General features: G+C 42.7%; 1 protein-coding gene across 7 annotated transcripts in view; it reads left to right on the forward strand.

Annotated features, from left to right (window-relative positions):
• LOC110531788 (regulator of G protein signaling 12) overlaps positions 1-27,364 on the forward strand; it is a 78,360-nt gene that overhangs the window by 25,494 nt on the left and 25,502 nt on the right. For all 7 annotated transcript variants that reach the window (XM_036987657.2, XM_090183908.1, XM_036987656.2 and 4 more), the window contains 10 exons: positions 15,892-15,913; positions 18,809-18,981; positions 19,387-19,479; positions 19,699-19,842; positions 20,378-20,551; positions 20,892-21,045; positions 22,932-23,029; positions 23,435-23,635; positions 25,578-25,651; positions 25,852-25,978. In XM_036987657.2, the coding sequence (XP_036843552.2) occupies positions 15,892-15,913; positions 18,809-18,981; positions 19,387-19,479; positions 19,699-19,842; positions 20,378-20,551; positions 20,892-21,045; positions 22,932-23,029; positions 23,435-23,635; positions 25,578-25,651; positions 25,852-25,978 (1,260 nt within the window). The remainder of the gene's footprint in view (positions 1-15,891; positions 15,914-18,808; positions 18,982-19,386; positions 19,480-19,698; positions 19,843-20,377; positions 20,552-20,891; positions 21,046-22,931; positions 23,030-23,434; positions 23,636-25,577; positions 25,652-25,851; positions 25,979-27,364) is intronic.

A 27,364-nucleotide genomic window follows, 5' to 3' on the forward strand; every position in this document is an offset into this window, starting at 1 on the left:
ATGTAGGGTATATAATGTTTGCCTTTTAGCAGATGCTTTTAGCCGAAGCGACTCACAGTACTGCATACATACTTTTTCAAACCGACGATCCTGTTGTTACAAGCACCGTGCTCCACCAACTGTGCCACAAAATCATGGGCATTAAAATGGAGTTTGTCCCCTCACAGCCCACTCTTCTAGGAAAGCTTTCCACTAGATGCTGGAACATTGCTGTGGGGACTTGCTTCCATTCAGCCACAAGAGCATTAGTGAGGTCGGGCACTGATGTTGGGTGATAAGGCCTGACTCGCACTCGGTGTTCCAATTAATTCCAAAGGTGTTCGATGTAGTTGAGGTCAGGGCTCTGTGCAGGCCAGTCAAGTTCTTCCACACCGATCCCGACAAACCATTTCTGTATGGACCTCGCTCTGTGCACAGGGCCATTGTAATGCTAAAACAGGAAAGGGCCTTCCCCAAACTGTATCCACAAAGTTGAAGTCATAGTATTGTATAGAATGTAATTGTATTCTGTAGTGTTAAGTTTTCCCTTCACTGGAACTAAGGGGCCTAGCCCGAACCATAAAAAACAGACCCACACTATTATTCCTCCTCCACCAAACGTTACAGTTGGCACTATACATTCGAACAGGTAGCGTTCTCCTGGCATCCGCCAAACCCAGATTCTTCAGTCGGGTTGCCAGATGGTGAAGTGGGATTCTTCACTCCTGAGAACACGTTTCCACTGCTCTAGCATCCAATGGCGACCACTGCAGCCGACGCTTGGAATTGCGTTTGGTGATCTTAGGCTTGTGTTTTCATGAAGCTCCTGACAAACAGTTATTGTGCTGACGTTGTTTCCAGAGGCAGTTTGGAACTCTGTAGTGAGTGTTGCAACTGAGGACAGGTGAATTTAACATGCTACACGCTTGCTGTTAATCAAAGCAGCAACACCTGTGGTTTGTGCTGTAACGTGCAGCACATGGAATGTGGTCATGGTATTTCCAGAGGTGCTGGAGGTGAATTTTGCCCCTAAAATGGGATCAGCTTACTCTCCCCATTCCCCATAGGAGGTTAAGCGAAAACTGCCTGAGATCATCACTGATCTAACATTCTATACTTGGCAACGGCAGAACACATTGCAAGGATAGGTGGGTGGATAAAGGATGTATATAATTATGAATGCTTGGATTACTTAGCACCAGTATGTTAGATTTATTTCTTTGCATTTTTTTATACAGTGGGCCACAACTCTCTAGAAGGAAGATGTGTGGGTGGTTCAAAGGATGGATAGCTCTGCATGTGGATGGAACAAGAAGTGGTGGAAAAAGTACCCAATGTTCATACGAGTAAAAGTAAAGATACCTTAGTAGAAAATGACTCAAGTAAAAGTGAGTCACCTCAGTAAAATAGAGTAATAGTCTAAAAGTATTTGGTTTTAAATATACTTAAGTATCACAAGTAAATGTTATTGCAAAAATGTACTTAAGTATCAGAAGTAAAAGTATAAATAATTTCAAATTGTTAATTTTAAGCAAACCAGACAGCACAATTTTAATGTTTAAAAAGAATGATGGATACACTCCAACACTCAGCCATAATTTACAAACAAACTATTTGTGTTTAGTGAGTCCGCCAGATCAGAGGCAGTAGGATGACCATGGATGTTCTCTTGATACGTGTATAAATTGGACCTTTTTCCAGTCCTGCTAATAATTCAAAACATAAGTACATTTGGGTGTCAGGGAAAATGTATGGAGTAAAAAGTATATTATTTTCTTTAGGAATGTAGTGAAGTAAATGTAACGATGTGCGCTGAGATTCGGGAAGCAAGTTCAGGGAGTGAGTGTTTTAATAAAATTAACAGACCATAATACAAAACAAGAACCTCGACCATCCATACATACATACATACATACATACATACATACATACATACATACATACATACATACATACATACATACATACATACATACATACATACATACATAAAACAGAAACAATGACATCTGGGGAAGGAACCAAAGGGAGTGACATACAGTGCCTTGCGAAAGTATTCGGCCCCCTTAAACTTTTTGCCACATTTCAGGCTTCAAACATAAAGATATAAAACTGTATTTTTTTGTGAAGAATCAACAACAAGTGGGACACAATCATGAAGTGGAATGACATTTATTGGATATTTCAAACTTTTTTAACAAATCAAAAACTGAAAAATTGGGCGTGCAAAATTATTCAGCCCCTTTACTTTCAGTGCAGCAAACTCTCTCCAGAAGTTCAGTGAGGATCTCTGAATGATCCAATGTTGACCTAAATGACTAATGATGATAAATACAATCCACCTGTGTGTAATCAAGTCTCCGTATAAATGCACCTGCACTGTGATAGTCTCAGAGATCCGTTAAAAGCGCAGAGAGAGCATCATGAAGAACAAGGAACACACCAGGCAGGTCCGAGATACTGTTGTGAAGAAGTTTAAAGCCGGATTTGGATACAAAAAGATTTCCCAAGCTTTAAACATCCCAAGGAGCACTGTGCAAGCGATAATATTGAAATGGAAGGAGTATCAGACCACTGCAAATCTACCAAGACCTGGCCGTCCCTCTAAACTTTCAGCTCATACAAGGAGAAGACTGATCAGAGATGCAGCCAAGAGGCCCATGATCACTCTGGATGACCTGCAGAGATCTACAGCTGAGGTGGGAGACTCTGTCCATAGGACAACAATCAGTCGTATATTGCACAAATCTGGCCTTTATGGAAGAGTGGCAAGAAGAAAGCCATTTCTTAAAGATATCCATAAAAAGTGTTGTTTAAAGTTTGCCACAAGCCACCTGGGAGACACACCAAACATGTGGAAGAAGGTGCTCTGGTCAGATGAAACCAAAATTGAACTTTTTGGCAACAATGCAAAACGTTATGTTTGGCGTAAAAGCAACACAGCTGAACACACCATCCCCACTGTCAAACATGGTGGTGGCAGCATCATGGTTTGGGCCTGCTTTTCTTCAGCAGGGACAGGGAAGATGGTTAAAATTGATGGGGAGATGGATGGAGCCAAATACAGGACCATTCTGGAAGAAAACCTGATGGAGTCTGCAAAAGACCTGAGACTGATATGGAGATTTGTCTTCCAACAAGACAATGATCCAAAACATAAAGCAAAATTGATTGTGTCCCACTTGTTGTTGATTCTTCACAAAAAAATACAGTTTTATATCTTTATGTTTGAAGCCTGAAATGTGGCAAAAGGTCGCAAAGTTCAAGGGGGCCGAATACTTTCGCAAGGCACTGTATATAGGGCAGGTAATCAAGGAAATGATGGAGTCCAGGTGAGTCTGACGACGCGCATGTGTGCGTAACGATGGTGACAGGTGTGCGCCATAACGAGCAGCCTGGTGACCTAGAGGCTGGAGAAGGAGCACACGTGACAGTAAAAGTTGTCAAAAAAATAAATAGTGAAGTACAGATATCCACAGAAAATACTTAAGTAGTACTTTACACTACTGAATCTAAGTTATATTAGATGGCACCAGTTTATTGTAATATTTCAGTGTATTTTTATACAGCAATCCATATAACTCTCTCCTCTAATCCACTCAGTCTCCGTTTCCCTTCAGAAAAGTATATTTTTGCCCCTCTGAGAGCTGCCCCGAACTTGTCCCCATGCCAAATACCGACGAGGATAAACTAGAAGACTGCATCCCTTCGCCTTTCCCCTGAGGGGACCGACTTAACCGGAACTCCGGTCCCCCCTTGTCTTCTCCCAATGTCCCTCAGTCAGCTCAGGTTCCCAGTATCACCAGTAGAACCAACCGTGCACTAGATCATCATTGAAAATTGAATATTACACTCAGGAAGTCAGGGAATGGGACTATCTCAATGTCAAGGCCCAGTGCTTCTCCATTCCTGTTAGTGCATTCCTGTTACAGTGCATTTTCCACATTTTGTTACAGTACAGCCTCATTATAAAATTGATTAAATATGGTCTTCTTGGGTATGACGCGACAAGCTTGGCACACCTTGGCACCTTGGCACCTGTATTTTGTGAGTTTCTCCCATTCTTCTCTGCAGATCCTCTCAGCTCTCTCAGCTCTGTCAGTATGGATGGGGAGCGTCGCTGCCCATCCATACTATTTTCAGGTCTCTCCAGAGATGTTCGATATGGATCTAGTCCGGGCTCTGTCTGGGCCACTCAATGACATTCAGAGACTTGTTCTGAAGCTGCTCCTGCGTTGTCTTGGCTGTGTGCTTAGGGTCGTTGTCTTGTTGGTAGGTGAACCTTTGCCCCAGTATGAGGTCCTGAGCGCTCTGGAGCAGGTTTTCATCAAGGATCTCTGTACTTTAATCTGTTCTTCTTTGCCTCGATCCTGACTAGTCTCTCAGTCAATTCGCTGAAAAACAACCCCTCCACGCGTGATGCTTGGCATTCATGCCAAAGAGTTCAATCTTGGTTTCATCACACCAGAGAACCTTGTTTCTTATGGTCTGTGAGTCTTTAGGTGCCTTTTGGCAAACTCCAAGAGCACTGTTATGTGCCTTTTACTGAGGAGTGGGTTTCATCTGTCCAGTCTACCATAAAGGCCTGATTGGTGGAGTGCTGCAGAGATGGTTGTACTTCTGGAAGGTTCTCCCATCTCCACAGAGGAGCTCTGTCAGAGTGACCATGGGGTTCTTGATCACCTCCCTGACCAAGGCCCTACTCTCCCGATTGCTCAGTTTGGCCGGGCGGCCAGCTCTATGAAGAGTCTTGGTAGTTCCAAACTTCTTCCATTTAAGAATGACGGAGGCCAATTTGTTCTTGGAGACCTTCAATGCTGCAGACATGTTTGGTACCCTTCCCCAGATCTGTGCCTCGACACAAACTTGTCTCGGAACTCTACAGACAATTCCTTCGACCTCATGGTTTGTTTTTTGCTCTGACATGCGCTCTCAACTGTGGGACCTTATATAGACAGGTGTGTGCCTTTCCAAATCATGTCCAATCAATTGAATTTACCACAGGTGGACTGCAATCAAGTTGTAGAAACATCTTAGGGATGATCAATGGAAACAGGATGCACCTAAGCTCAACTTTGAGTCTCATAGCAAAGGTTATGAATACTTGTGTAAATAAGGTATTTCTGTTTTTAATTTGAAATACATTTGTAAACATTTCTAACAAAACTGTTTTCGCTTTGTCATTATGGTGTATTGTGTGTAGATTGCTGAGTATTTTTTATTTATTTAATCAATTTTAGATTAAGGCTGTAACATAACAAAATGTGGAACTGAATACTTTCCGAAGGATACAGTACCAGTCAAAAGTTTACATTGTAGAATAATAATAATAATAATAATCAAAACTATGAAATAACACATATGGAATGATGTAGTATCCAAAAAAGTGCTAAACAAATCAAAATATATTTTATAGTTGAGATTCTTCAAAGTAGTCACCCTTTGCCTTGATGACAGCTTTGCACACTTGGCATTCTCTCAACCAGCTTCATGAGGTAGTCACCTGGAATGCATTTCAATTAACAGGTTGCCTTGTTAAAGGTTTCTTCAAGTGCAGTCGCAAAAACCATCAAGCGATATAATGAAACTGGCTCTCATGAGGACCACCACAGGAAAGGAAGACCCAGAGTTACCTCTGCTGCAGAGGATAATTTCATTAGAGTTACCAGCATCAAAGCCTCGCGAGTTGCGCAGTGGCTATGTGCCACTAGAAATCCTGGTTCGAGTCCAGGCTCTGTCGCAGCTGCCCACGATCGGGAGACCCATGGGGCGGCATACAATTGACCCAGCGTCGTCAGGGTTAGGGGAGGGTTTGGCCGGCAGGGTTGTTCCTGTCCCATCACGCAGGGATTGGGCCGGGTGCAATGCACACTGACACGGTCGCCAGGTGTATGGTGCCTCCTCTGACACATTGGTACCGCTGGCTTCCGGGATAAGCGGGTGTTGTGTCAAGAAGCAGTGCGGCTTGACTGGGTTGTGTTTCTGAGGACGCACGGCTCTCGACCTTTGCCTCTCCCGAGTCCCTACAGGAGTTGCAGCGATGGGACAGGACTGTAACTACCAATTGGATACCACGAAATAGAAAAATGGGTAAAAAAATGTAATAATAGTAATATAAAAAATAGTTACCAGCCTCAGAAATTGCAGGGCAAATAAATGCTTCACAGAGTTTAAGTAACAGACACATCTCGACATCAACTGTTCAGACGAGACTGCGTAAATCAGGTCTTCATGGTCGAATTGCTGCAAAGAAACCACTACTAAAGGACACCAATAAGGAGAAGAGAATTGCTTGGGCTAAGAAACAATGGACATTAGACTTGTGGAAATCTGTCATTTGATCTGATGAGTCCAAATATGAGGTTTTTGGTTCCAACCGCTGTGTCTTTGTGAGACGCAGAGTAGGTGAACGGATGATCTCTGCATGTGTAGTTCCCACCGTGAAGCATTGAGGAGGAGGTGTGATGGTGTGGGGGTGCTTTGCTGGTGACACTGTCATGATTTATTTTGAATTCAAGGAACACTTAAGCAGCATGGCTACCACAGCATTCTGCATCTATATGCCATCCCATCTGGTTTGCGCTTAAGTGTCATTTGTTTTTCAACAGGACAATGACCCGACACACCTTCAGGCTGTGTAAGGGCTATTTGACCAAGAAGAATAGTGCTACAGCAGATGACCTGGCCTCCACAATCACCAGACCTCAACCCAATTGAGATGGTTTGGGATGAGTTGGACCGCAGAGTGAAGGAAATGCAGCCAACAAGTTCTCAGCATATGTGGGAACTCCTTCAAGATTGTTGGAAAAGCATTCCAGGTGAAGCTGGTTGAGAAAATGCCAAGAGTGTGCAAAGCTGTCATCAAAGCAACGGGTGGCTACTTTGAAGAATCTCAAATATAAAAAATGTTTATCACTTTTGTGGTTACTATATGATTCCATTTGTGTTATTTCATAGTTTTGATGTTTCATTATTAGGTGAGTAGGTGTGTCCAAACTTTTGACTGGTACTGTGTGAAATATATATATATATATAATCAGTGTTAGCCAGGCCATACTAGGGCAGCAGTGATGGTGATGCCATGTTAGCAAGGAGTTACTGTGTTCGCATTCCTCTCGCTGGAGATGTTTACCTTACTCATTCCTGATGCCCCATTTCTGTCAGGGTCAGACACACCAAGCCCAGGCTACATAACAGTCAGAACTGAGTGTTTCCTCCTTGTTCTAGAGACCATATCAATTTAACCCTTCCTGACCCTTCGTAAATATACAGTCACATAATTTTTTTCTGAGGCATAATGTTCGCTCCATTAAGGAATTACTAGTGTCACTCTGAATGCAGATACGTCAGTGTGGTGGAACCATCAAAAATGCGTAACTTAATTTAGAATAGATTGGATAACATAGCTGGAATCTCAGACTTTCATAACAGGCCTACTGTACAGTGTGTGATGTTCAACGTTAAGCTGCAAACATAATCTTTGGGGTAAATCAGTTGAGGAACATTGAGGAAGACTGAACTGGTCCATGCAAGACACATATTCAGACACAGGACACAGGTGACCTTGCATCCTAGTTGACTATGATGGAGGAGAGGCTCCCCTCCCATGAGCCTCGAGGGCGTGCAGAGTTAGAGTTTGCCACATAAGATGCTACCACACCCTCGTCCAGCTTTCTCCCCCCTTTCACTCCCACACACTTATAAAATGAATGGGTTTCCCAACCTGAAATTTGTAATTATCCCAGATTCCTCCCCCTTAGTCTCCACCAAAATAGTCCCACTACAGAGAGATAAATCTTGAAGGGCTGCATGCAGTGTTTTGAAAATTTGGGGTCATCTTATTTGGGTGGTTTTGTTGTAGCGAGCCTTGTGATTTGTGGGCTTGGATTTTTTCAGCGCATACGGAAAGTATTCATACCCCTTGACTTTTTCCACATTTTATGACGTTACAGCCTTATATAGTTTTCCTCATCAGTCTACACACAATACCCCATTATGACAAAGCGAAAACAAGTTTTTAGAAATGTTTGCAAATTTATTCAAAATAAAAAAAATACCTTATTTACAAAAGTATTCAGACCCTTTGCTATGAGACTCGAAATTGAGCTCAGGTGCATCCTGTTTTCATTGATCATCCTTGAGATGTTTCTACAACTTGGAGTCCACCTGTGGTAAATTCAATTGATTGGACCTGATTTGGAAAGGCACACACCTGTCTATATAAGGTCCCACAGTTGTCAGCGCATGTCAAAGAAAAAACCAAGCCATGAGTTTGAAGGAATTGTCCGTAGAGCTCTGAGACAGGATTGTGTCGAGGCACAGATCTGTGGAAGGGTACCAAAATACCAAAACAACTCTGCAGCATTTAAGGTCCCCAAGAACACAGTGGCATCCTTAAATGGAACCACCAAGACTCTTCCTAGAGCTGGCCGCCTGGCCAAACTGAGCAATCGGGGGAGAAGGGCCTTGGTCAGGGGGTTGACCAAGAACTGATGGTCACTCAGACGGCGCTCCAGAGTTCCTCTGTGGAGATGAGAGAATCTTCCAGAAGGACAACCACCTCAGCAGTACTCCACCAATCAGGTCTCTATGGTAGAGTGGCCAGGCGGGAGCCACTCCTCAGTAAAAGGCAGATGACAGTGTGCTTGGAGTTTGCCAAAAGGCACGTAAAGGACTCTCCGACCATGAGAAACATTTTTCTCTGGTCTGATGAAACCAAGATTGAGCTCTTTGGCCTGAATACCAAGCATCATGCCTGGAAGAAACCTGGCACCATCCCTATGGTGAAGTATGGTGGTGGCAGATCCATGCTGTGAGGATGTTTTTTAGCGGCAGGGACTGAGAGACTTGTCAGGATCGAGGGAAAGATGAACGGAGAAAAGTACAGAGAGATCCTTGATTGAAACCTGCTCCAGAGCCCGGACTTGAACCCGATCGAACATCATTGGAGAGACCTGAAAATAGCTGTGCAGCAATGCTCCCCATCCAACCTGACGGAGCTTGAGAGGATCTGCAGAGAAGAATGGGAGAAACTCCCAAAATACAGGTGTGCCAAGCTTGTAGCCTCATATTAGTTCGCAACGAGCCATGCGGCCCAAACTGTTGCAAATACCCTGACTCTGCGTGCAATGAACGCAAGAGAATTGACACAATTTCACCTGGTTAATATTGCCTGCTAACCTGGATTTCTTTTAGCTAAATATGCAGGTTTAAAAATATATACTTCTGTGTATTGATTTTAAGAAAGGCATTGATGTTTATGGTTAGGTACAGTCGTGCAACGATTGTGCTTTTTTCGCAAATGCACTTTTGTTAAATCATCCCCCGTTTGGCGAAGTTGGCTGTCTTTGTTAGGAAGAAATAGTATTCACACATTTCGCAACGAGCCAGGCGGCCCAAACTACTACATATACCCTGACTCTGTTGCAAGAGAAGTGACACATTTTCCGTAGTTAAAAGAAATTCATGTTAGCAGGCAATATTAACTAAATATGCAGGTTTAAAAATATATACTTGTGTATTGATTTTAAGAAAGGCATTGACGTTTATGGTTAGGTACATGTTGGAGCAACGACAGTCCTTTTTTGCGAATGCGCACCGCACCGATTATATGCAAGATATAATGCTAGATAAACTAATAATATCATCAACCATGTGTAGTTAACTAGTGATTATGATTGATTGATTGATTGATTGTTTTTGATAAGATACGTTTAATGCTAGCTAGCAACTTACCTTGGCTTCTTTCTGCATTCGCGTAACAGGCAGGCTCCTCGTGGAGTGCAATGTAAAGCAGGTGGTTAGAGCATTGGACTAGTTAAGGTTTCAAGATTGAATCCTCGAGCTGACAAGGTAAAAATCTGTTGTTCTGCCCCTGAACAAGGCAGTTAACCCACCGTTACTAGGCCATCATTGAAAATGGGAATGTGTTCTTAACTGACTTGACGAGTTAAATAAAGGTGTAAAAAAAAAAAAAAAAAATCGGCCAAATCGGTGTCCAAAAATACAGAATTCCGATTGTTATGAAAACTTAAAATCGGCCCTAATTAATCGGCCATTCCAATTAATCGGTCGACCTCCACTGTGTATACACACACACACACACACACACACACAAACGTCATCCACACACACCAGCTCAGGGGGACAATGGTTGCTGTTTACATGCAAATTTAGAAAGATCTTAAATGACAGTAAAAGGCCCTTCATGCATTCATCTTAAGATAGCTAGGTGAGACAACCACGTATCACAATCGTAAAAAGTCGGTGCAAGTAGGAAAGGACAATTGCAATTTTTTCTATGTATTTTTTTAAAAGACAGACTTATTTAAGATACTCTTTGAAGAGTTGTTGTTTTAGAAGTTTTTCGGAAGATGGGCAGGGACTCTGCTGCCCTAGCATCGGGAAAGCTGGTTCCACCATTGTGGTGCCAGTCATCTAACCATCGTTCATGAGCTCATCATCACATCTGAGCTGATGATACACAGTGTGTATCAGACCTACAATGGCTTTGTCGTGCCAATAACATTTTTGGACACAAGTCATAATCTCTAAAGAACACAACACAAGGCTGTCTCTCTGTCTGGGGGTTTCTTCAGTTGGTTGCATATCGCCAGAGGAGTCTCTCTTCTCTCTCTTCTCCTCACTCGGTTGGGGAAGAAATGTCTCTTCCATCTTATCAGTCGCTGTGTCCTTGCCCTCCCTCCCTCAAAAGGAAGTGGCTTCCAAGGCTTTCTCTTGTAATTATTTTCTGGAGGCATAGTTTGTTGTCTGCCATGAGATAGCAGGCAGAGATTAGTTGTCTTCTTCAATTTGAGATTGATTTGTTTAGAACTCGACCAGTGCTGCCTGGGTCTCATTGACATTGGAGTGTTGTTGTTTTTTGCATAGGAATACAGGGAGGATATAGGGAGGAAAGGAAATATTTGATTAATTGATTTGGCTCTGGTTGTGGGGAATGTTGGCTCAGTGTCATTAAGTCCACTTTTGGAGTCTCATCATAAAATGCCTTCAGTTTAATGATTAGAAGCCCTGGGACCCAAAAGACAATGGTTGGGACAGACTAAGGCATTTTGGGAAATGTCAGTAATCAATTGTGGCATTTTTCTGCAAGGCTTTCTTCTTACAGCCAGTTAATTCAGCAAGGTAGACTGGTAAGCATGACAGTTGGATGAGGAGCAGATCTAAAGAGATGCTTTACGTGAAACCAAAACATATTGATTGGTTACTGCTTGTTTGTGTTGTGTGAAGTTTGTACACATTCTCAGAGCTAAATTGACATGAACTCACCAACCCTGAACTGTCTACCCCAACATGTGAAAGAGTCAAGAGGTCAGGAGGGCTGTTTTTATTCTGATTATTCATCAGGGTCTGACTAATTTTGTCTATTTTCACCAGATTGTAATTACAGCTTGTCAGATGTTATTTATTATTATACACACCCTCTCACTCTTCCCTCTTCTCTCGCTCTCACTCTTTTGAAACTGATAAACATGAATAGACTCGCGGGAAGAGTAGCTGCATCAGCAGCAGCTAATGGGGATCCTAATACAATAGTAAAATGCGTAGACTATAATATATCATGTTTGAAAGCACTAGGACAGGATAAAATCCACCCTAAAATCTTGCATGTTAAGAAGTACTGCATGTGAAAGCACGATTACACTGCACTTTCAGGTCATGAGGCAACGGGTGTTTAGAGAGGAATTAAATGCAATCAGGCTTGTCCATTAGCTATGGGAAACCCTCAGAATGGGCCACCCATGTTAAGGAAAATAGAGTGGGTCCAAAGCAATCTGCAGACAGATCCCAGAGATTGCCAAAAAGCAGCAGAAATGCGACTCAGTCCGACTCCAATGACAAAGGTTTGCAAACGTATTTTCCTTCTAGTAGAACCAGTCAAATAGTTGACATGATTATTTTCATGAAATCATACATTGTTTTCTTGGTTATAGCAATTGTCCATTGATTTTGAAGTTGTAGTTGATAGTTATGGTGGGACAAATTATAGCTGACTGGTGCAACCTGATGAGGATAAATAAACTGGAGCAGAAATTGAAGGATTTTAATAAATACTAAATCTGATTGAACATTCATCTGGTTTCAATTTAGCAGTGACTCCAGCCTTCACGAAGCAATGAATATAGAATACTGTGCCTGGAAACAAAGGGGGGGGGGGGTTATTTCATCTGAATCCCTAACGCCCTATGGCGGCAGAGGCTGTACTGTATTGCTCGTGTGGATTGCCACGGTAACAAAAAGCACAGGAGTATAGGGGAACAGAGCTTCCCCTGTCTGGTACCTCGTCACATTTCCCCGGCTCGCTCTGACTTGTACAGACATGGTGGCAGCGTTTGGGTGGGGAGTGTTCAGGTATGCGCTCAGACACACATCTGTCTGCCTGTTAGCATACACCAGACTCTGAGAATAATGAGTCTCAAAAAGAGACTCTCCTTCAAGAAAACCTGGTATTTCAACACTGTAAGTAAACTTCTGACAACTTTATAGGACAGTTTCACTCTTTTGTCTGGTGGTGGTGAGGGACTCAGCTGCTTTAGTCATTACTTTCCACAGTTATGATTTGGGAGAGGAACTGTGAAGGCTGTGAAGGCATTTCTCTCTCTGGCTCTACTGGTGTGATCGACAGAGTTCATCTCTCTTAACACGGTTCTAGGGACACGAGCATGCCTAAACAAGTCAAGAAGTGTGATGTGATTTGAATGTGTGGTGTTTAGGACAAAGCCTCATCAGTGTTGGAAATGTATGCATAGCTTGCGCCCACCATACTGTATGTTAATACTTACATTGGAAAAGTCATTTTTTTCTTTCTCTTAACCTGATTGGGCTTGTACGTTGTCGCACCTGATATGTTCTTTACATCCCCCATGGCTTCACTTTGTCTTTATATCTTCTTTGTCATGCTTCAATGGATTGCACTATCCGATATTGCCTACATTACTTTTGAGATATCCCTGTATAATCTGTGCCCCCTGGAGCTCTCTACCAGCACCTAGGCTATATGAAAACCTCATAACATGTCTTTTCCAAATAGTGGATTAGGACCCGCTGGGGTTGGATCACTAAAGCCTGGATTGTAGCTAGAAACATAGCTTTGTCTATTTTGTAAGACCTTTGTTGGCTCCTAATGATATTATGCTCAAGGCTTGTCCTGCCTAGTGCCACCCATGGATAGAGCTTGTCTGCGGGGCGTCACTGGAGGTGTGAACAGAGGAAGAGAGCAGAGCAGTTGAGAACAGAAGTGGCCAGCCTTCACTTGATCTCTTCACAGGGCTGTATTGCTGTGGAAGCAATAACGAGCTGGAAAACACACCGAGGTGTATGTGTGGTCTCATTAACCCCTGTAGGCTGCTAAACACTCACACACACACACACACTCCGTTTCATTAATCAACAGAGCTGTAACAACTTTAATAGGTGTGGCGAAAACTTTAGCCTTCATGATGTTAAAGGCAACCTGACGTGACTTGTGACGTGACCTGATGTTTTCATTCATCAGAAATAGTTCTCATATGACACATAGTAATTTAGAAGGGCAGGTATTAGATTGGCTAACATCCGCAGTGTGTCATGATGAGATTTACTGTGACATGCTCTCCTATGAGTCGTCATGAGTGAAAGATTGGTTGGGAAGGGAGTTCATTATCCTCGAGAACAGGATATGGCTGACATCTCAACTCTTTGAACACCAATCTCAAACTACTACTAGGTCTGTACAGGCTACGACTCTAGTGACTCCCCTGTATAATTTAATGGTTTCAGTAGGGACTTTTTACGAGTTCAAACATGCCAAGACATATGTCATAGATGATGGTGGTCTAGTTTAGAATGAAACATGGTTTCTGGAGACTACTGTGTATTTAGGGTGGGGGTTTAGGTGCAAGAGCTGCTGCTACTACTGAAGCAACAGTCGTTTTGAGCAGGTGCTCTCTACATTTTCTTCCTACATTTTCTATTGACCTATTCATCTTCTCTCTATATGTGGTCTAGCCACCACAAAAGAGGCCCAGGCTGTATGTGTCATGTCTGCTCCCACTCCCGCCCCCCCCACCCGGCGTTTGAGGGCGCCAAGCTGCCCTGCATCACGCACTCCTGCCATCTACTACACACACCTGCCTTCCCTCATCATGCGCTCACCTGGACTCATTCATCACCTGTTTATTTCCTCCCCTATATTTGTCAGTTCCCTTGCTCTGTTCACTGCTGCTGCATGGATTGTTCTTTGTCTGTATTACTCGTTTGCTGACCCTGTTCCTGTTCCATGTCCGTTCTATATTAAATGTTTGACTCGCCGTACCTGCTTCGTCTCTCCAGTGTCATTCCATGTGACAGTATGGGGTTCGTTCAGCCGCCTTGTGGTTGTTGAGTGAAGACTAGATGTTGTGGTTCTTGGGACTACACTCTCTTCACCTCTGTGAGAGGGGGAAAACACTGATGCGACATTTACATGTGGTCACCATCACTCCCATAATGGAATGGACCACAATGGGTGCACATGACGGTGATCCTTACCCCAACATGGTCACTCAACATTAGCCAGCCACTGACTGACTGGGAATGGGCAGGTACAAAATATGTCTGGTCATATTCCTCAAGTCAGTGATTAATGTTATTTTAGATGCATAAATGACTCCCAGCTGTGGCCAATAGTAGATCCACAAAGAAAGGATATCTTATTATGCACTCATTTAACTTAAAACATTGCTAATTAGGCCTATGCATAGAAATATTTTTTATTAATTTCAAATCAAATGTCATTGGTCACATACACATGGTTTGCAGATGTTATTGCGAGTGTATCGAAATGCTTATGTTATGTTGATGACAACTTTCAAATCTCTTCAATTTCAACTTTCAAGTCTCTAGATCTGATTTATATTCCACAATATTGTTGAAATCCATTGAAATCCAAAATCAGTGCTTGAATTATCTCAAGCATTTGCCTTGCTGGAAGTGCCCTGTCTAGACATATATCCCAGCACATTCACAATTCGAAGTGGCTTCTCGAATGCTCATCGGGCATCAGTCTCTCTTTCTTAATGAATCCTCCAACACACTGATTTAAAGAGTGTTCTTGGAAAGAATGATGCTCCACTCATTTCCTTTGCGGCATGTTAAAATATTGTAATTTTTTTGCTCTAAATCTTTATTTTCTATCTAAACTGATGTTAACAGCTATAGCTGGCTTTCCTTCCAGAAATGTCTTCTAATTCTGTTTGCCATGTGAATATATAAAATCAAGTCAGGCATTGGTTGTGTGAGAGCATCACGCTAATAAATATGCCAGCCAAATACCAACACTTTGGTGAAATGCAATTGTTGAGTCTTTCCCGAAGACGCTTGTTGGAATGACTCTTCACTCTGTGACCTATAGCCTTGTATAGACCTTTATAGCCCACTCAGCCCCTGAATTAGCATGAGAAAAGTGGCCCATTACTGCAAGCAACGGCCTCTAAGTGGCTCCTCATAATGACTTCTGATCTGATCATGACACCAGCGAGAGGGATTGTGCTACTTCTTGGTCTTTCTTGTGTCTGTGTGTGTGAAAGAGAGTGTGTGTGTTTGTCTGTGTGTTTCTCTCGTTCTTTCTCTGAGTATGTTCTAGTATGTTCAAGACGTGTGAGTCGTAGGTGGTGAATGTGTGTGGTGAGGGGCGGGCCACAATCTTGGGGTGTGAACAGCTGTGTGTGCAGAGGCCCTTGGTCCACCCATATCCCTACATTAATGGCCCCTGATCAGAGAACAGGGGCCCTCCCCTTGCAGTAACACACACACGCACACTGGTGGGATGTCTGGAGAGACACTGTTTTTCAGGCTCCAGTAGTTCCTTGCCTCAGAGCAGGAGGAGGACATGAGGGCAGCTTCTCACTCATGTCTCTCTTTGTTCTCTTTCAGTCGACTGCTTCCTCAGATGCTGGTGAGTACATTTATCTTTTCTTTTCATTACACCCATTCTGACATTTAGCTACTTTATCTGTGATATAAAAACACAGCAAATAGATTTGTGGCTTGCAGCTGTATGTAATAGCTGTAACTAACTGACCAAATTAGTTTTAAATTAAGTTCAACTAATAGTTCCTAAACAAGCCCCGGACCAAATGAGACATTTTGTCCCGCCATACACTCTTACAAAAAAAGGGTTTCAAGAAGGGTTCTGCGGCTCTTAGTTCCAGGTAGAACTCTTTTGGGTTCCATGTGGAAAGGGTTCTACATGGAACCCAAGAGGGTTCTACCTGTGACCAAAAGGGTTCTACCTGGAACTAAGAGTGGTTATCCTTTGAGGACAGCCAAAGAACCCATTTTGGTTCTAGATAGCACCTTTTTTCTAAGAGTGTAGACCCTTTTGTAGAACAATAATGGTCACTTTTGTGTGCATTTGTTTAGAATGCGACTTTCTCGGTTTCCAGTTCATTTTTATTACACTTTCCACCACACGCAATTCGGAAGTTATTGAATAAAACAGGCACACAGAATATGATGTCAACGTATTTATTTACGACTAACAAAAGGCGCTTGTGCTGGGGTTTTAGGGTTTGGGCTTTGGTGTTTGCTGTCTGTTCCCCATTTCACAGACGTTTAATAATGTTTGCTGAACGCCACGGTCAATGGAGCTTCGGCATTGCCGCTGCTTACCTTATTTTCTGAGGTTTTGGTTCAGACACCCTATGCTATTTACCCTGAAAACCATCTCATTAACAAAGCAACACAGGCCCCATATTTTCTCTCTGCTGGCAAACACAATATTCCCAACACCCGAATCTAATACAGCTAACTCCAAACCAAATATCTTGTCAACTCCAAACCAAATATAATGTCACCGAGGTCAATTGGCAGAGTTGAAATAAAAATATAAACAAGTGTCTGGGACAAATTGATTGCTGCGATAGAAAATGGAATACGACTCTTGCGTCTTTAGATGTAATGATCTGTAAAATCAGCTTTTTTTATGCCTCTGTTGGCACATGTACTGATTCATCTGGGTGAATTGGCTAACAAAGGCATGAGATGCTATAGTTAGACTGCATGCCGTGACATTACTCACAGCATTGTAAAGTAGTCAGTCACGAACAGTCATGATTTGGTGTCCAACGTGTCATGTAATATTTGCAATAGCATTAAGAAACGTTGCTAGATAAACCTCAATTGAAACTACATCTATTTGTAATTCTTCCTGTGCTTCTGCATCATTAGATACCTTGGTGCTGGAGGCTATGGATTAATCTTAGATTATTCTCAGTGTAGTGTTTTCAGAGAACTCCCAACAGAGGCTATTCAAATTCCTCAATGTTGTTAGCCTTGGCAGATCGTGAACACTTGTCTTGTCTGACATTGACCATTCAAGGGCATTTTGGTAACACACCCTGCAGTCTTCCTTTTGTGTTTTTGCTATTGTGCTTTCTCTGATTGGTGGGACTTACAGCCATGAAATTGCCATCTGGTGCCATGATAGCAAGTACTAACTGTGAGTCCTTAGAAGTACTCGGCCTAGTTGTCTAGATTCCACAGCTCCAAAGCTATTCCCTTCTTTTGGGTGTTTGTAAAGACCCAGAGTAATAGCCTCGTCCCCCGTCTTTTAGTGTATAGTGATTACCTCTGCTGTAGACGATGGTGGCAGGGTGCAATATAATGGTGGTGGGTTGCAGCACTATAACGGCTGTTGTTGTCAGAGCAGTCACTGTCACTAACCCCTTGTCCCCTAACCAATCAATCAGTCAAATGTACTGTGGCCCCGTCCGACGAAATCCCAGGAGAGAGCCAACCAGGCAGGATATAACCCCACTCACTTTGCCAAAACGTGATGCACCCCTCCTAGGGACGGCATGGGAGAGCACTAGCAAGCCAATGACTCAGCCACTGTAATACAATCAGAGGCAGAGAATCCCGTTGGAGAGAGAGAGAGGAGTCGGCCAGGCAGAGACAGCAAGTGTGTTTCGTCACTCCAGTGCCTTGCAACTGCCTTAGCAGTTAAGACCTAAAGATTGCATCACTCAAATGGATTGACAGACCATTCCATAAAAATGGAGCTCTATAGGAGAAGGCCCTTCCTCCAGCTGTTTGCTTAGATATTCTAGGAACAATAAGGAGGCCTATGTCTTGTGACCGTAGCATATGTGTAAGTATGTACGGCAGGATCAAATCAGAGACAGCAAGTCCATGTAATGCTTTTTAGGTTAGCAGTAAAACCTTGAAACCAGGAAGCCAGAGGCTAGCACTGTAGTAAGATGATTGAATTTTCTGCTTCTAGACAAGATTCTAGCAGCCGTATTTAGCACTAGCTGAAGTTTATTTAGTGCTGTATCCGGATAGCCGGAGAGTAGCGCATTGCAGTAGTCTAATCTTGAAGTGACAAAAGCAGCAGGTCTCTTTGTTTCTTGGGACCTAGAACTAGCATCTCTGATTTGTCCGTGTTTAAAAGCAAAACATTTGCCGCTATCCACTTCCTTATGTCTGAAACAGGCTTCCAGGATAGGCAATTTCGGGGCTTCACCGTGTTTCAATAAAATGTACAGCTGGCTGTGTGCCATCTGCATAGAAGTTAACATTGTGTTTCCGAATGACCAAGAGGTAGCGTATATAGTGAAAACAATAGTGGTCTTAAAACAGAACCTTGAGGAATTCGTCTTCAGGAAGGCAGTGACAACAGCTCTTTTTTTTTTAAACGAGAGGAATGGGAAATTTGATATAGGCCGATTTAGGTTTTTAAATGTTCCGGGTCAAGGTTTGGCTTTTTCAGGAGAGGATTTATTATTGCCTCTTTTAGTGAGTTAGGTACACATCCTAACCATTTTTTCTACCCCTTTTCTCTCTCCAGACTATGGTGGTGGTGTGCAGCTCCAGGGCTGCTGTAGCCAGAGCAGTCTGAACAGCAACAGCAGTCTGCCCGGCGCCGGCAGCCACAAGAGGCTGTCAGAGCGCCGGGTGGCCAGCTGGGCTGCCTGCTTCGAGCGCCTGCTCCAGGACCCCATTGGCGTCTGCTACTTCTCAGTACGTACAGTAAAGAACACATTTTATTTCACTGGGAGTTTTAGTTTAGTTATGTGATCTGAAATTCAATGAAATTAACAGTTAATTATCTCTCTCATTCTCAATTTGTTAGCTGAAATCAATCTACCTCAGGCATCCAAACGTGTTCTGTGGGATAGAATTAGCAGTACGCTTTACAGCTAATCAACTGGGAAATTGAGTTTTAGTTTGCATGTTATGAAATGTTACAGTTAACTCTCTGATTTTCCATTCTGTTGGATTAAATCAAATACGAAGCTAATTAGACATGAAAACATTATCTTCTGTGGAATAGAAGCAATAGTTAACTATATAGCCAACCAACACAACCAGAACATTTACCAGGCTATTGTAAGTGTGATAAAGCTGTGGCTTGTGTCTCCGCAGGAATTCCTCAAAAAGGAATTCAGTGAGGAGAATATCTTGTTCTGGCAGGCCTGTGAATACTTCAGTCAGGTACCTGCAACAGACAAAAAGCAGGTAAGCTTATTCCCCTTACTCAACACCAAGACCAAACTATACTTCCCTATCTAGTCCAGTTCAGAAGTCCATATAGGTTTTAGATGTCATGGACTGGATAGAAAAATCCCTCCGTTGTGAGGGCGGATCATGGCTTAAAGTTAAAAACCATTCCCCTTTATATCACTGGGTTATGTCATGGTTGTGTGTGTTTATAAAACCTCTTCCTCTCCTCCCCAGTTATCCCAGAGGGCGGGGGAGATTTACAACAGCTTCCTGTCCAGTAAGGCTACCACGCCGGTCAACATCGACAGTCAGGCCCACCTGGCTGATGACGTCCTCACCTCCCCATGTCCAAACATGTTCAAGGCTCAGCAGTTACAGGTGAAGGGACCAACTGCCTACTATATGTTATACCCTAACATTAACTCCTAATCCAAGCCTAAAATAGCCCTTTTCCTTGAGTGGGCCAGCAAAATGTTCCCACTTGTCTGAATTTTCCTTGTTTTACGGTCCCCACAAAGATAGTAAAACCAAGAACACACACACACACACACACACAGCTAGGAGCAGCACAGTGTCAACTGCAGGGCTGCGCTGCTGGAGCATTGTTATGATTCAGTGCTATGTGTGAATGTTCTTTTACTGCTTTACTCCAGTACAAAATGTTTTATGCCCAGTGTCGTTTTTTCCAACCATCTGCCTGTTTCCAAAAGGGCTATTGTGCTTCAGGACCAAACACAAACTAGCATACACCCCCCCCCCCCCCCCCACACACACACTCCCAGGCCTTTACAATGTTGTTTTAGGTCTGTACAATGTTACAAACGTGACCGAATCATATGTCATAACACCTGTCATAACCATTTGTGACCCTTCACAAGACAAGATCATTTTCTCTCCCTATTTTTTTCTGTAGATCTTCAACCTGATGAAGTTTGACAGCTACTCCCGGTTCCTCAAGTCTGGCCTGTACCAGGAGTGCATGCTGGCCGAGGTGGAGGGACGACCATTACCCGACCCTTACCAGATCCCCTGTAGCCCCGCTCCCTCCAAGCACAGTGCCAGCTCCGGCCACTCCACACCGAATAAGGTACCCTTACCATAGTAACCATAACAGCCAAAAGGGCATCTGGTATTGTCTTAGTAACCACTTTGGGTGATTGTGGAACTCGCCTGTGAGATGCACATTTTGTGTTGTAGCCAGTATATGTGTTTGTTAGTTTGTTAGTCTTCAAAACATCAGGGTCGTATTCACAGGGTACCAAACGGAAGAAAACGGACCAAAACAAGGAGGCACTACATTAACTTGTCCAATAAGAAACTCTGCTGCTAGATATTTTCCATGGCAAATGGCTTTCTACGGTATGCACTCATGTATCAACCCAGGTGTTACACAGGTTGTTTGAACTGGTTGTTTTGTTGTACAATAGGAGGCCAGGAATCAGAAGTCAGGGAGGTCACTGACCGAGGAACCCGGAGACGAGCACGATGAGCATAAGAAACGGGGCATCTTCTTCTCTTGGTCCCGGAACCGGAGCTTTGGGAAGGGACCCAAGAAAAAGGACATTGGAGAAATCAACATTGGTGAGCAACTCTCAGTCATAGAATAAGTCATAAGGAGTTAATCCTATGTATTCAATTCAAATACCTGAGGAAACTTCTTGTGTAGGATTTCAATATTGACATAAAGCTTTCTGTCATGCATTATGGTGGTAGGTCTTTGGTCGGGCAATACACAGCACTGCATTGTGTGCTTTACATTTGTTATTGATAGGCAGGAAGTTAAGTGATGTTGGTAATAAACTGTTCCTTCTCCCTTAACCTGTCTACGATACTGGTTCCCAATTGGGAATCAACCCTCCCACGTTCAGCTGAAACGGTGGCGCATGGAACGCAAAAATATTCTTAAAAATATTTAACCTCCACACATTAACAAGTCCAATAGCTCAAATGAAAGATAAACACCTTGTTCATCTAGCCAGCAAGTCAGATTTCTAAAATGTTTTACGGCGAAAACATAGCACATATATATGTAAAACCACCACCAGACACAGCTCATTTGAATAGCCAAAACAAGCAATCAACAAACGCAGGATTAAAAAATAAATCGCTCACTAACCTTTTGAAAATCTTCATCAGATGACAGTAATATGACATGTTACACAGTACATATTTTTTTTTTTCAATAATATGCCATTTATATCCATAAATGTCCATTTACAGTGAGTTCACGTTCAGAAATTACTCAAAAATGCCCGCAGGAAATCTATGTAGCGCGGCAAGATAACGTAAATAGACATCATAAACTTTGACTAAATATACATGTTCTACATATAGTTAGAAAGATACACTGCTTCTTTATGCAACCGCTGTGTTAGATTTATTTTTAACGTTACAGAAATCGCACACTATTCCATATGCTGAGACAGCGCTCAGTTCCAAGCTACATTTCTACGTAATGTTGGAGTCAACAGAAACACAGATTTAAGCATAAATATTCCCTTACCTTCGATGGTCTTCGTTCAGAATGTTCTGGAAGGCTTCATACTTACCCAATACATCGTTTGGTTTCAAGTCTTGCGTCTTTGTATTAGCTACTGCTAATAACATCAGCTGAAATGCACCCAAAACGTCCTCTGGTCCGGAAAAGTTGCGCATCAAAACTTCAAAATTACATATTATATGTCGACTAAACAGGTCAAACTAAGTGCAGAAGCAAGCTTTATGATGTTTTAGACACGCAAAACAAACTTCAATTCAATCGGCCATCGTCTGCCCTTCTCCTGAGTGCTGGAACAAAGGAATGGCTGGGACCAATTCGCGCCCATACGCACAGCCTATTCTCTCGTGGCACGCACTAATTTCACTCCCATAGGGTCAATTCTCGCGGGATTTGAACGATTCAAAGCTCTACTGAAAGAGGACATCTAGCGGAAGAGATAGAAAGTGTCCCCAGAATCATAACTGGTTGGGCAGGGTGGGGGCCATGACGTCAAAGTTGCTCCAACTTTCATGGCCACAAAAACTAGTTTGGAAGAATGCCTGCCCTGTGAGTTCTGCTATACTTACAGACATAATTCCAACGGTTTTAGAATCTTTAGAGTGTTTTCTATCCAATAATAATTTTTATTTGCATATATTAGCAATTTTTGACAGATTTTTTTTCCAGTTTACTAGGGGTACCCAATCTCTCCAAAGGGGGCGTATGTCTGCCATATCCTTATTAATGTGACCTGACTCGACCTCAGCCCCCATTCCTCACTAATCTAAAGCTCTCCACCCTTGTCAGTGACCGCAACCATATACATTCCTCCTGTGGCCCTTCCATCAGATACCTGATGATTAACAATTTTTCAAGTTTAGAAGTCAGTGAGTTTTATGTGTAGTTGTGGTGTGATGATGCATGGATATTAATTGTGGAATGAGTTGTATCCTAACTGTGGCCTCACTGTCCTTCCTCTGTTGGGTAGATTCCTGGGGCAGCAACGGTCGGAGGGAATCACAGGGTTCCTTGTCCTCGGGTGCTAGTCTGGAGCTGGCCACTTCCTGTTCAACGGGCAAAACCGAGGTAAGATCCGGCTGCAAGGCCAGGCCAGGTCACCATGGCAACACGGAACCAAGATAGTTCTGTAGTAGGAGCATCAGTTACACAGATCCTGACTCTGTTAGTTTTGTGGCATGTTTGCAGAAATTCTGCTTGACAAGGGATTTGGGTATACCTTTGTCTGGCTGGTTACAGGTGTTATACTGTATGTTACATGAGTTGAAGGGGTTTCATTTCAAGGTTCAGACGTTCAATTTTGTTTTTATTATCCCACAGGGAAATTTGGTTTGCAGGCAGGTCGAACATCAAACACTACATACAAAACATAGAGACACTGTTGTGGTTGCAGTTTTAGCTCTTGGTATTTTCTCTTGCTTCCGTTGAGTTCTATCATCTCTGACTATGGTTTGTCATGGTATTCCCATGCAGGGGGACAATCGTCACTCGGTGCCGGTGTGGGAGAGGGTAAGGGAGTGCTCCAAGATCTGCAGCATGACCCTGCCGGACGGCTCGTGTTCCTCTGTGACCCTGCGGCCGGGGGCCACCATCAGGGAGGTTCTCCGGGACCTCTGTCAGAGCCTCCGCATCAACATGGCTGCCGTAGACCTCTTCCTGGTGGGAGGAGAGAAGGTGAGTCAAACTCACGATGGTTCCCAGCACAGTTACTGTTTCCCTTACTGTGCATCTCAATGTGGATGTAGAGCAGGGGTTCTGAAACTTTTTCAGCCTGGGACCCAAATTAGAAATTCTGTGTTTTTCCTGGGACCCAAGCTTAGGAAAATATGCAACTATATATAAATATCAGTACATTTCATTGCCCTTATGCCTAAAACAAATGCAATATAGACAAAAACAAATAACAATGAATTTAAATATCCATTTAAAAATATATTAATGTTTATTTTCCCCCATTAAAAACTCTTACGTATCTTTCTAGGTTGGAACTGTTGCGGTTAAAATACAATAAATCATTTCAATTCTGAATTGGAATAAACTGACTGATCACATCACACAGATGAATAACAGAACACACACACAGGCTTTGATAGTGCAGCCGTAAGTAACAGTACAGAAGAAAAATGATCAGGCCTACTGTACATCTTACTGTTGAAATTATTGTTGAAAGAAAGTCTAGGCTGGAACTGTTGCTGTTAAAATACAATACATATTTTTTATTCTGAACTGGAATAAACTGATTGATCACATCACACAGATGTAGACCAGAAAACACAGAGAGGTGTGTGGCTGGTTGAAGTTTTCAACAAGCATGTCTATTCTGGGCTCTGTTTTTGACAGTACAACACTGAGGTCATGCTCAGCCTTGAAACTCTTTCTGTACATGTTTTTTAAGTATGTCAGAGTTGAGAAACCTGACTCGCATAGGTATGTGGTGCCAAACTGGACTAGAACATCTACTCCTTTCTCAGTCAGGCAGTTGACCGCTTCCTGCTGTTGATGAGCAACCCAGAAATGTGTGAGTGTTTGCCTCAAAAGGCATCTTGCTTCAATCAGTTTATTCCAGTTCAGAATAAAAATGATTAATTGTATTTTAACAGCAACAGTTTAAGCCTAGACTTGTTTTCAACAATCATTTCTACAGTCAAATGTACAGTAGGCCTGATAATGTTTCATCTTTATCTGTATTATTACTAGGGTTGCACTATCAGCAGCTAGCTTGCTTTGGCTAACGTTAGCTATTAGCTGTGAAACGTTACAAGGCCAGGGGATTGTTTGAAAGAGAAACTCACATCTACTACCATGAGAGAGAGTACTCCCTTATTTCTGCTTATCATCACCTGTTATAAAATGACTACAATGCCTTGCTAGTTGACTTACTTTTCCACATTGAAGCACTATTTCCTGAAGCATTAAGCCCTGTTCTGAAAGAACTCCCTGGGTTTACCATCCTGCTGTGGATGTTTGGTCAGAATGTGTCGTTTTATTAATTTGTTCATTATGAGAGACTCATTACTACGCACTTCCACACACAAAACACATTGTGGGGACTCCTTGTTATAAGTTTGTATGAAAGACAGAGAAACTCATAGCTGTATATGCGTTTCATGACGATTGAGCTCAGTCAGAACTTGTGGCTAGCATGAGTCCATTTCATGACAGGGGTGAATGATGGCGAGTGGGAATAACAAGTCAGTGGCTTGAACGACAGCACTGCAGCTTGTGGGTCACTGAGTGATCTTCAAGAAACTGCAGAAAAAGATCTGGTAAACTTGCGCAGCTGCCAAACTGAGCAGAGACCACACTGAACAGAGAGCGCAGATGCACTTGGCCAAATCAATTCCAGTAATTAATGAAATAATTATAAATTTTCTCTGACACACCGCATTAACAGGTGGGTCGCGACCCATACTTTAAGAAAAGCCAATTTGGAGTGAAATAGTGCAGATCCATTGATGTATTAAGTGGTTAGTTCCACTTAATACACCATGTGACTTACATGATTGTAAGTCACTTTGGATAAAAGCGTCTGCTTAATGCCATACATTATTGTTTTAGTAAGGCATCGCTTCATGGCTTCGTAAGTAGGTTTTCATGTTGTTTTTATTCTTTTTAGCCTTTGGTGCTGGACCAAGACTGCATGACCCTCAGTGCACGGAACCTCAGAATGGAAAAACGCACTCTATTCAGGTAAAATATGCATCTCTACCTCCCTACATCTTTGTCTCCACATCTCTCTCTCTTTCTCTCTCCCATTCCCCCCTTTTTATTCAACAATGTGAACTTTAAAATAACTCTTTGCACCTGCATTCCTCCCAGTAGAATCTGAAGAAAATCACATGATGGTGTTACAGAAAGTATCTGCATATTTATTTTCCCTCTATTTTTAGGTTGGACCTGGTGCCCATTAATCGCTCCGTAGGTTTGAAGGCCAAACCCACCAAACCCGTCACCGAAGTCCTGCGTCCCGTCGTGGCGAAATACGGCCTCCACCTCAAGGATCTGGTGGCCAAAATAGTATGTCGGTGACTGGCTGGGTCGCCTCAATATTTTCTGTTTGCAGCTGTGTGTCCAACCAATCTTCTGTAGAGCATGTAAAAGATGACAATGTCACTGGGTGGAGTCTCATTGGCTTGGAAGAGGGAAGGAACCGCATCCTCTTTAAATGTTGCTGGGTAGTTGGCTCATTCTGACTCAAACGGCCTCTGAAGAAAGAGAGAGGGCTATAATTATGAATGACGACACTCCTAAAACATGCAGGGTGAAGGGGAGTAGAAGGACTCCCTTCTCTTCCAAATCCTTGCCAGTTAGTTGGTTTATTTAAAAAAAAAAAAAACTATTCTGCACTAACTGTCATTTTTATTCAGACATTTGGAAGTACACAAATAATCATAACATTTCAAACTATATAAATATAAAAATATATACAAATATATATATACAAAAATAAGACTCATAAATATCAAAAAGAAGTAACAAAGACACAAACAAATTTGTGTTGATTTGACACTCGAGAATCAATACATTACCCATCCCCCAACACTGTCAACTAAGAGTCGAGACTACATTACCCATCCCCCAACACTGTCAACCAAGAGTCAAGACTAAACCAATTCACCTTGGTGTTGGGCAGACTGGTTTTATATTATTCTTAATGATTTTGCACAAACCAGAAAAAATGCAACAATATGTCTGTGAAACTAACTTATTTGGTAGCTTTTCGTAGTGTGACTGATTTTACTAATTGCATTAGTACTGTACAACGTTAGAGGTGTGCTATTTGATAGATTCCCCCGCTCCCCCTACCTCGGGCTTCCAGTGGGGAGACCTGAGGTCAACCTGCCCCCTCCCCATCTCGTACTTCTGAGTGGGAGACCTTCCCAGGCAGTAGCCTGCCTAGCTCACAAACTAGAATCAGGGCGCCCACTCCGACAAGGTGAATTGACCCATAGTCCCACACGGTGACATGATATCATTGACGTGATGTGTAAATGAGCGATAGAAAACCACAAATGTCATCATTCCCCAAGAAATTGTGTGGGCGCCCCGTGCCGCCCTGGGCGGCTGCCCATGTCGCCTATACCTACATTTGTTACTGATTACACAGTAAGCTGAAAGCCACATTCTAAATGGAGCGAAGGCATCCATATCTTACACAGTTAATGATAGTACACAGAAGTTGTGACGATACGCTAAAGTAGCAACTTGCTTGTCTGACATGTCAATAAGGCATCATGGTCATGTGATGAAATCGATGGAAACATGCTAATAGGCTAAAATGCTTGCAAACTAACATGCTAAAACACAGGAACGTCGTGCACCTAGTATGTGAGGATGGCTGGGGGTAGTCCGGATGTGGGCAGCTTTTTCCTGCAATCTAGAGCCATAATCATTATGCTTAAT

Source organism: Oncorhynchus mykiss, chromosome 9 (assembly GCF_057628025.1).
Source record: "Oncorhynchus mykiss isolate SJ-2025 chromosome 9, ASM5762802v1, whole genome shotgun sequence".
Classification (NCBI taxonomy): Eukaryota; Metazoa; Chordata; class Actinopteri; order Salmoniformes; family Salmonidae; genus Oncorhynchus; species Oncorhynchus mykiss.